Genomic DNA, 11,705 nt, shown 5'->3' with positions numbered 1-11,705 from the left:
AGGAGGAATAACTATACAGTAAACCAAAGGATGTTACAAACTAAGTGCCTGCAAAAATAATGAGAAGCAAGTCAGCTCACCCCTGTGGATCTCACAGAAGACTTAGGATTTGGAGACACCACATACTGTAGAAGACAGGACACATAGATCTGACATTTGGAGATTCACTAACAAAACTGTCAGTTCCCCACCCAGTCACCACCATTCCTCAAGTCCACAAGTCTACATGTTGGAAAATTTCCTTAAGTTCTGCTTATTGTTGGCTGTTTCGATTTATAACTAAGTTACTGAAAATATGATTGTAAGGAAAGCTGGCAATATAAAAGATAAGCAAAACAAGCAAACAGGAAAAAATGGAAAGAAGAAGAGAAGGAAAAGAAAAGTAATTTAGGGGAAATAGAAACAATGGAAAAAGCAACCGGGCATGGTGGCTCACACCTGTAATCCCAGCACTTTGGGAGGCTGAGGCTGGCAGATCACCTGAGGTCAGGAGTTCGAGACCAGCCTGGCTAACATGGTGAAACCTCCATCTCTACTAAAAAAACAAAAATTAGCCGGGCGTGGTGGCGGATGCCTGTAATCCCAGCTACTCAGGAGGCTGAGGCAGGAGAATTGCTTGAACCTGGGAGGTGGAGGTTGCAGTGAGCTGAGATCATGCCATTGCACTCCAGCCTGGGCAACAGAGAGAGACTCTGTCTCAAAAAAAACAAAAAGAGAGAGAGAGAGACAATGCAAAAAGCAGAACAATACTTTGAAAAGAAACATACACATAATATCCTCAGAGAGATTTGGGGAAAACAACAAGAATGAGATGCTATGAAAGAGAAACAATTAAGATACAGCAGCAGAAACAAATACAAATAATAGAAAGGTAGGAAGACAAAGTTGAGCCAATTTCCCATATAATAACATATGGAAACTAGATGAGAAAAGTTTAAAATCAGGGGCCGGGCACGGTGGCTCACACCTGTAATCTCAGCACTTTGGGAGGCCATGGCAGGTGGATCACTTGAGGCCAGGAGTTCAAGACCAGACTAGCCAACATGGTAAAACCCAGTCTCTACTAAATAAAATAAAATAAAATAAAGTAGAGGATCAGGTCCACATAGAAGTTCTAAAAGAAGAGGGCCCAAAAGAGATAGAGAAGAAAACAGTCAAAGAAAAAACATTCTCCTCCAAGTGCATTTAAAGCAAAATTAAAACATGCACAAAGGCAGATGGTTGTGAAAATGGAGAAGAGAGATAAGTGGAATATCTGACAAACTTCCTGAGGGAATAAACAGGTATAACTCCCAATACTTTGTATTCGAATGACATCAAACCTCTCAACAGCAACACTGTAAGTTATGGAACTATGCCTTCAAAATTCTTAGTGAGAGATTATTTTTGGCATAGAAAATTGTAAGTCAATCAGTCAAGCACAAGGGTAAATGAAGGCATGCAGAAATGCAAACTTTTTGTCTCTCATACACCTTTCCTTGGGAAGCGCTATAGAGAATTACATTTCTGCAAAATAAGAGAATGAATCAAGAAAGATTAAAACATATGATTAAGGACACAGGAGTCTGCTCCACAAGAAAGCAGCAAAGAGAAACACCAGAGTGACAGCTGTGCAGCAAACCCAGACCCAGACTGGAAGACAGGCCTCCAGGAAAAAGCATGACAGACAGCTTGTGTGATGCACTTTGACATTTGCACATAGATCTGTGTGGGATTTAGAATACATATTGATGGGTATATAGAGTTTCTGTTTTCTGTATATAATCAAACATTAGATTGAAGAACATGAAATTGTTGTTTTATAGGTTAAAATTTTGTCAGGTATTGATAGTTTAACATCATTTGACCAAATTTATAGGTGAATAATATAATGCTGGAAATTTGCTTTAAATACTCTAACAATGACAAAAAATAAGTTGGAGGAATATATGAAACAAGAATGTCTGAAAGTATACTGTTATTGAAAGTGGGTAATGGGCACATGAGCTTCACTGTCCTCTTTTCTCTATTCATGTATGTGTTTGAAAATCCCATCATAAAAAAATATAAAAAGAGAAAAGTATGGCAACACCAAAATGTACATTTCAATAATCTTTCAGACATTGAACCAACCCTAGGACTGCTTGCCCCAGCCTGTTTAGAAAGTGAGAAAAATCAGTTCCTTCATTCAAACACTTTAATCAGGTATCCTGTTACTTGCAGCCTAAAGCATCCTAATTGAATCATAGATCCTAACTGATCAATCCAAAATATATCATGTCATTTATCACAAGGATTTAACAAAATTTTTAAGTAGAAATCTTCTAGGCCTCGTTCTCTGATAATAATCAAATAAAAATAGAAATAAATAATAAAAAATTACCTTAAAAGTTTTAACTGGGAATTTTACAAACACAAACTCAGAATCCCATTAGTTACAATATTAGTTCAAAGACGAAATAAAAAGTGAAATAGCTGTTATTAAAAAATATACCAATAAAATAGATAAATTATATCAGAGCCTGATTAAGGAAAAAGGAGGAGAAAATGAAGTTATACAAAATCAGGAATTTTCAAAGGGAATGTAAGCACAGATACAAAAGAGATTTTTTTTTTTTAAGACAAAGTCTTGCTCTGGAGCCCAGGCTGGAGTACAGTGGCACAATCTTGGCTCACTGCAAACTCCAGCTCCAGGTTCAAGCGATTCTTCTGCCTCAGCCTCCCCAGTAGCTGGGATTACAGGTGTGCCCCACCACGCCCAGCTAATTTTTGTATTTTTAGTAGAGATGCAGTTTCAACATGTTGGCCAGGCTGGTCTCAAACTCCTGACCTCATAATCCGCCCACCTTGGCCTCCCAGGGTGCTGGGGTTACAGGAGTGAGCCACTGCACCTGGACAATATTTTTAAAATTATAAAATGTATCACAACAAATTCGAAAACCTAGAAAAATTGGATAATTTCCCAGCAAAATAAAAAAGAATCCAAGAACATCTGAAAAACTCAACTATATCAGTTACTTGCTGGGTGCAGTGGCTCATACCTGTAATCCTAGCTCTTTGGGAGGCTGAGGCAGGAGGATCGTTTGAGCTTAGAAGTTCAACACCAGCCTGGGCAACATAATAAGACTTCACCTCCACAAAAAAATGTTTAAAAATTAGCTGGACATGGTGGTGCATCCCTGCATTCCTAGTTACTTGGGTGGCTGAGATGGAAGTATCACTTAAACCCAGCAGGTCAAGGCTGTGGTGAGCTGTGATTGTGCATTGCACTCCAGCTTGGGTGACAGAGCAAAATGTTTTCTCAAAAAACAAACATACCAGTTACCACAGAGTAAATTGAAAAGGTGGTTAAAGGTCAACATTGAGAAGGAGGCAGGACCAGGTGATTTCCTAATTTGTTTCCGCTAACCTAAGAACAGTAATTCTGATATTTTAATGTTATTCCAGAATGAAGAGAAGGATGGAAAACTTCCTAATATGTTTTATGAAGACGATAAAACTTGAAAATCAAAACATAATAGAATACCCAAAAAATACCCGGCTGGGTGCGGTGGCTCATGCCTGTAATCCCAGCATTGTGGGAGGCCGAGGTCAGGAGTTTGATACCAGCCTGGCCAATATGGTGAAACCCTGTCTCTACTAAAAATACAAAAATTAGCTGGGAGTGGTGGCATGCATGTGTAGTCCCAGCTACTCGGGAGGCTGAGGCAGAAGAATTGTTTGAACCCAGGAGGCAGAGGTTGAAGTAAGCCGAGATCGTGCCATTGCACTACAGCCTGGGCGACAAAGCGAGACTCCATCAAAAAAAAAAAAAAAAAAAAAAAAAAACCTTACATGACTTATATATATACAAAAGTTCTAAATAAAATATTGGCAAGCAGTACTTGGCAATTCAGCAATAATTCAAAAGAATAACACACTGTAACCAATCAAAACTTAATTCAAGGAATACAAGAGTGAAATGTATTGTGATAAAGTATATTTACCTAAAACCAACAGCAAACATCTTTCTACCAGGTGAAACAATAAAACTATTTCAAATAAAATCAGAAACCAAACGGGCATGTCTGCTATTGCTATTATTATTCAACATTGTCATGGCAGGTCTGACAAATAAAGTCATTGAAAAAAAGATACACCATTTTTACTAATTGCGTAACTATATTTTTAAAAACCCAAAAACTATAGCTTTTTAAAAACTGATAGAATTAATAAGAATATTTGATAAGGTAATACCATGATATATAATTAATATACAAAAGTCATTAGATATTCCATATTTAAGCATGAACAACTAGAAACATAAATGGGAAAGAAATCCATACAATAGTGAAAAGTCATTAAGATACTTAGAAATAAACTCAGCAAGAAAAGTGCAAAAATCTATATAAAGAAAACCGTAAAATCATATTGAAGGATAAATTTTAAAATCTAAGCAAATGGAACAACATCTGTGTGTTCTTGAATGGGAAGATTTAATATCATAAAAATGTCACTTCTCTTTTTTTTTTTTTTTTTTTATTATTTGAGACAGGCTACTCCCGTTGCCCAGACTGGAGTGTGATGGTGCAATCTCAGCTCACTGCAACCTCTGCCTCCCAGACTCAAGCGACTCTCCTGCCTCAGCCTCCCAAGTAGCTGGGACGATAGGCGTGTACCACCAACCCCAGCTAATTTTTGTATTGTTTGTAGAGACAGGATCTCACTATGTTGGCCAGGCTGGTCTTGAACTCCTGGCCTCAAGTGATCTGCCCGCCTCATCCTCCCAAAGTGCTGGGATTACAGGCATAAGCCACTGCACCTGGCCAAAATGTCACTTGTCTTAATTTCACAAGAATGCCCAATTAAAAAGCAAATACAATAATGGGATCCTAAAACATAAAATGGACATTAGGCAACAATTGAAATCTAAATAAAGTAGGGATTTAGTTAATACTAATGTATCCATATTGGTCCATTAATTGTTAACAAATGTATCATATTAATGTAAAATGTTAATAGTAGGAAAACTATGTGGGCAGTATATGGAAACTGTCTGTACTATCTTCACAGTTTTTCTGTAAATATAAAACTGTTCTGAAAAATAAAGTTTATTTTTGTAATCCCAGCACTTTGGGAGGCCGAGGCAGGAAGGTCATTTGAAGCCAAGAGTCCCAGAGCAGCCTGAGCAACATAGTGAGACACTATCCGTACAAAAAATATATATTTTTAAATATATAAATTAGCCAGCATGTGCACTCAGGAGGTTGAGGTGGGAAGATCACTTGAGCCCAGGAGGTCAAGGCTGCAGAGAGTCTAATCAGACCACTGCACTCCAGCCTGGGAGACAGAACAAGACCCTTGTCTCAAAAAGTAAATAAATACATAAAGTTTACCTCAAAAGCATATGTGTGAGACAATCATGTAAGTTTTTTTTAATAAACAGAATAGAATTCCAGTTAAATAAGTAAAAGTATCTTAAAGTTTAGAGAGAAAACAAATGCCCAAGAAAGCAAGTAAAAGAATCAAAAAGAACAGTGAGAGGAAATATACTGTAGAGATAGTATAATTAAATCAATACGGTATACTGATGTAGGAACAGAGAAATAGATCAGGGAACAGAGTAGAGAATTCAGAAATAAAACCCAGTTCATATGAGATTTTAACATACAACAAAAATGTATTTCAGTGCAATGGGGGAAAGAGTGATTATTTAGTAAGAGGTGCTGGGACAACTGGCTATTCATCTGGTAGAAAATAGTTGGTCCAATATCTCATCTTATAAATAAAAAACAAATTCCAGATGGAGTAAATGCTTACACGCAATAAATAGAGCATCAAGTTAGAAGAAAACCTGGGAGACAATACTTACAATCTGTTTCTTAACCAGAGAGAAAAAATAGCCATATTTGAGTTAATAAAAGTGAAAAACAATTGATGTTGCAAAGCTATCACAGATGAAACTATAGGCAAATTATAGACTTGGGAAAATACCTGCAAAATGATAACAGATAATGGGTTAGTAACCATGACCAATATACAAAGAGCTTTTAAAAATGGGCAAGAGACAAGCAACTCGATAGAAAAATGGGTAAAGGATGTGAAAAGGGAGTTCACGAGAACAAATCGACAGACATAAGCATAAAGAGGCTCCAGCGAACTAGTCATTAGAGAAATGCAAATTACAGCAAAAAATAATCACCACAACCAATCAGATAAAAGAAAAATTAGAGAGCACAATAACAATTGCTGACAGGATGAGGAGGAAAACAATGTACATTGTTTACAGCTGTTTTGTAAAGCAGTCTGACAAATATGTTTACATTAAAAATACACAGACACTTCAACCAGCAAATCACACTCCTGGGAATCTATACAACAAAAATAAAATCGCCAATAAAATGTTTATTGCAGCATTGTTCTTATTGCAAAACACAAGTAAGAAAAAAATAAATTTCCAGCAATAAGGTAATAATAAATCTATATATTGTGGAATATATTAAGCAGCCAATAAAAAGAATGAATTAGAGATTACCGTTTGACTTGAAAGGATTTTCCTGGATGTATCTTTGAGTGATAAAGTAAGATGCAGAGCAGGGAATACACCATGATCCCATTTTTAAAAAAGCAAATATTGAACAAAACCCATAAATGTGTGTGTGTGCAGACATGTGTATGTGAGAGACAGAATGTGAACATGGAGACAAGCAGAAGAATACACACTAGCTTGCTGACACAAGTTACTTAAGAAGGGTGGTGGAGAATGCAGGGGTTGAAAAGAAAACGTGAGCACAATGTATGAAACTATTTCATTTATGTTAAGCAAATTAATCAATGACCCTCTATAATGTGGATTAGGAATATAACATGATTGGTATGAGCTTCTATCTTCCACATAGTCCCCAGTTTTTAAAAACTATGTTATTATTTTTTTCTAGGCTCCCTCCCATCATGGGACATAGCCTCTACTTTAAAACTTCGTCACAATCATTTGGCATATTCTCTTCCATTGAACTGTCAGTTCTGTACAACGGAAGTCCCAAAATTTCTTGTACATTTTGTGACGATTCTACTTAAAAATACTGTTTTTCATTAACAGTCACCCCACAGTTTATCAAACTGAATTTTTGGACCCCACTTTTCAATTTGAGGTGCAGTTTTACACACAAACGCAAGTATGTCCTAAACATTTAAAAATTAGAAAAATAAGGAGTTGATTAATTATATATTTACTGTTTACTGAAATGTCCAGAAAATGAAAATACAAACTATGGAAAAATATGCATAAGGTATTCCATTTCAGTAAAAATCAGCAAAACCTTAGTTATAAATGCATACTTAACTATTTTTAAGTGAAAGAGAAAGCTGTGGAAAGTATTCCTTGTCACAGGTTAATAAAGGAAGGGAATTGAAAAGTACACATTACAAGTTTTACCTTTATACATCTGGGTGTTATGTTACTTCACGTACTATAATAAGCAAAAAACTATTGCTTTGGAAATCTAAAAATATTAAGTAATGAAAACAAAGATAAATTACAAACAATAAAATAAATTGAGTGTTACTTAGTACCTACCTCATAAGATCTGTTGTAAAGATTAAGTGAGGTAATTCATGTCAGGTGCTTAGCATATTGCCTAACATGTAAATGCTCAATAAATGTTAGCTATTTTTTAATTTTTTTTAAAAAAGACTACAGAGAGCAGTGGAAATTATGAAGCTGAAAACACAAGGCTTTTGAAAATGACATCGTGTACACAAGGCATTTTCCCCCATATTCCTGAATCTGGCCTCTTTTGGACTTCCAGGATTCATAGTTTGGTAACCATCCAGCTCATTAAACACATTCTCATTGGCAGGAAAAATAAAATTACAATTAGACAAATAAGGCGCTTAACAATAAAAAGGAGATGGCAATCTTTTTGCCTGGAATGCTACCCTAAGAACTTCACGAACCATCCAGAGGCACTATGCATCTGTCACAACACTTCAAATGAGAACTACCTGGGCCCTGGACATCTCCATAACACTGGAGGAGTTGCAACAGGACATACAGATTGGAGAGTAAAGCCACAACTCTTCTCCAGGCCAGTCCAAGTTGGAAGTCCATTCCTAAACACAGAAATGCTACTCCCAACTCTGAGAATTTCTTCACAGGCCTGCCTACAAACATATTAGTTTGATTATAAGTCTACAAACAAAATCTGGTCCATCAATACTATTCTTACTGTCCAATGAAACATTAAAATAGCCTCATAAGTTCAGGCATGGTGGCTCACACCTGTAGTCCCAGCTACTTGGGAGGCTGAGTTGGGGGGATCTGAGCCTGGAAGGCAGAGGTTGTACTGGGCAGAGGTTGTAGTGAGCCGAGATCATGCCACTGCACTCCAGCCTGGGCGATAGAGCAAGGCCATGTCTTAAAAAACTAAAAAAGAGCAACCTCACAAAGTTCATGTACATGTTATTAATTTTACTACTCACATGGAATTGACTTTGTCTTCTGGCCCCTGCACTTGGCCTGTCACGGTGCCTTTGCTGGTATTCTTCACCCAGCCAACCACTCCTATTTTCCTAGCTTCATCTTCTGTATACTGGTTTCAGGAAAAAACAAGAAGAAGAAAGCACAGCATCAAAAGTCTGAATTCATAACATACTTGATTCTAATATCCAAAAAATGCTAACCTAATAATCATTCTTTGTAGTCTATGCCAACAATTGTATAGATGACCTACAGTAACACCTCTATTTATAAAAGAATTTTCACGTAAATGGTATCTTTTGTTAAATTCCACTTTCAGTAAAAACAATTCCACTTTGATAAAAACATTACGAAAAAATATGCTTAGAGTGAGAATTATTTCAGTAACAGTTTCTATGATGTGTTTTTGGATACATAAAATTTAGCTGTATTGCCCTTAAGACTGCTAACACTAAATCACATTGTTAACTTGAGTTCCAAATGATAATCGATCCAAGATTCTCAATCACTGAGAAAAAAATATACAATTATGATCAGCATAGAGTATTGATAAGCAGAAATAGAGACTAAAACAGTTTGAAATTTCCAGTAAAAAATGAGGAAAATCATTTTAATAAGAAAATTATAAACAACCCCATTAAAAAAGTAGGCAAGGACACGAACAGACACTTCTCAAAAGTAGACATATGTGTGGCCAAGAAACATATGAAAAAAGCTCAGTATCACCGATTATTAGAGAAATGCAAATCAAAACCACAATGAGATACCATCTCACACCAGTCAGAATGGTGATTATTAAAAAGCCAAAAAATAACAGATGCTGGCCAGGTTGCAGAGGAAAGGGAATGCTTACAAACTGTTGGTGGGAGTGCAAATTGGTCCAAACACTGTGGAAAGCAGTGTGGCAATTCCTCAAATAGCTAAAAACAGAACTACCATTCGACCCAGCAATCCCATTATTGGGTATATACCCAAAAGAATATAAATTGTTTCATCATAAAGACACATGCACACATATGTTCACTGCAGCACTATTCACAATAGCCAAGACATGGAATCAACCTAAATGCCCATCAATGGTAGACTGGATAAAGAAAATGTGGTACATACACACCATGGAATACCATGCAGCCATAAAAAAGAATGAGATCGTGTCCTTTGCAGGAACATGAATGGAGCAGGAGGCCATTATCCTTAGCAAACTAACACAGGAATAGAAAATCAAATACTGCATGTTCTTACATATAAGTGGGAGCTAAATTATGAGAACACATGGACACAAAGAGGGGAACAACAGACACTGGGGCCTACCTGAAGATGCAGAGTGGGAGGAGGGAGAGGAGCAGAAAATAATAAGTATTGGGTACCAGGCTTAGTACCTGGATCATGAAATACTCTGTATAATAAACCCCCATGACACAAGTTTACCTACATAACAAACCTATACATGTACCCCTGAACCTAAAATAATTTTTTTTAAAAAAAGAAAGAAAATTAAACTAGCAAGAACACTAGCATAAACATGCTGGTTTGCAGAGTTATTACAAGACTAAAAGATTCTGATGTTTTCTGTTGGCTCTGGACTTGGCACAGAAATGTTATAATTGTCTATGGGTAGATTTCTCTCTCCTATTATTATTAATAGTCTTTTAAAATATTAAAAATAGTCCTTTTTCTAGATCCAAATTCAGTTATGCTATGTAAGTAGCAACATTTTGATTTTGAATTATTTTAACTGCATCATACTAAAATTCCTATCAATCCAGTCTACTAGAACTATTTTTTTCTTTTGAGATGGAATTTCACTCTTGTCGTCCAGGCTGGAGTGCAGTGGTGCCATTTCGGCTCACTGAAACCTTTGCCTCCCAAGTTCAAGCGATTCTCCTGCCTCAGCCTCCCAAGTAGCTGGGATTACAGGCATGTGCCACCAAGCCCAGCTAATTTTTATATTTTTAGTAGAGACAGGGTTTCACCATGTTGGCCGGGCTGGTCTCCTGACCTCAGGTGATCCACCTGCCTCGGCCTCCCAAAGTGCTAGGATTACAGGCATGAGCCACTGCACCCAGCCTTAGAACTTTTCAAAAACATACTCTTCTCCTGTATGGAGGCCAGGGTGATCAAGATCTCTACACTCCACAGCCCCAGCTGTATGAAACAACATAAATCAAAATGCTAACAGCTAAGACTGATGTAAGAGGTGGCCCTGAAAATAAGTCACTTTCTTACTAGATAATAATGAAAAGGGAGACAATCTGAATTTTGGGGGATGGGGTTGCCTCATAATAGAGACTTTACTGATGGGAAAATATTGGAACCCTCAGGGGTTGGGAACCAGGGACCTAATCTAGTGACCCAGCTAAGATAGTAGGTGAAAATGCATGCCACAATTAACTTGTAGGAAAGGAGTACTTTAAAAAAGTTAAAATTTTAAAAGCAACATGGAGCCAGGCATGGTGGCTCAGCCTGTAATCCCAGCACTTTGGGAGGCCAACGAGGGTGAATCACTTGAGGTCAAGAGTTCAAGACCAGCCTAGGCAACATGGTGAAACCCTGTCTCTACAAAAATTTAAAAAAAAAAAAAAAATTAGCTGAGCTGGGCATGGTGGCTCATGCCTATAATCCCAGCACTCTGGGAGGCTGAGGTGGCTGGATCACTTAAGGCCAGGAGTTCAAGACCGGCCTGGCCAACATGGTGAAATGCCATCTCTACTAAAAATAAAAAAGTAGCTGGATGTGGTAGCAGGCGCCTGTAATCCCAGCTCCTTGGGAGGCTGAGGCAGGAAAATCGCTTGAGCCTGGGAGGCGGAGGCTGCAGTGAGCTGAAATCGTACCACTGTATTCCAGACTGGGCAACAGAGCAAGACTCTGTCTCCGAACTAAATAAATAAATAAAAAGATAAATAAATTTTAAAACGCAACATGGAGCTTAATCTGCTAAATCCTGGGAACCGCTTCATTATACAACATCAGCGTGTTTTGTTTTGCAGTGCGACATATGTACCTTGGCCTATAGGATTTCTTCCATCCAGAACATGTAGAAAATCCCATACTTTGTATTCAATACACCTAATCAAAGCGTTTCATTAAAATCACCCAAAGAGAGGTACTTTTGAATGTAGAAAATGTTAAGTAAATACGAAGAAGGGTACAATGTTTTTAGCGTTAATAAAAATCTCAATCAGTAATTTCAAAGAAATACACATATTTCTTCATTTGCTGTCAAGGACAGGGAGTAAATAGTAGACTAGCGCCAAGTAGAAAAGTGCCT

At 37.2% G+C, this 11,705-nt stretch overlaps 1 protein-coding gene across 5 annotated transcripts in view; it reads right to left on the bottom strand.

Annotated features, from left to right (window-relative positions):
• Positions 1–11,705, bottom strand: part of LOC105465036 (acylphosphatase 2) — a 195,107-nt gene that overhangs the window by 165,567 nt on the left and 17,835 nt on the right. For all 5 annotated transcript variants that reach the window (XM_071076687.1, XM_071076688.1, XM_071076689.1 and 2 more), the window contains exon 3: positions 8,440–8,549. In XM_071076687.1, coding sequence (XP_070932788.1) covers positions 8,440–8,549 — 110 coding nt within the window. The remainder of the gene's footprint in view (positions 1–8,439; positions 8,550–11,705) is intronic.

This window comes from Macaca nemestrina, chromosome 13 (genome assembly GCF_043159975.1).
Source record: "Macaca nemestrina isolate mMacNem1 chromosome 13, mMacNem.hap1, whole genome shotgun sequence".
In the NCBI taxonomy this organism is placed as follows: Eukaryota; Metazoa; Chordata; class Mammalia; order Primates; family Cercopithecidae; genus Macaca; species Macaca nemestrina.
This window is presented reverse-complemented; position numbering and strand designations above follow the sequence as displayed.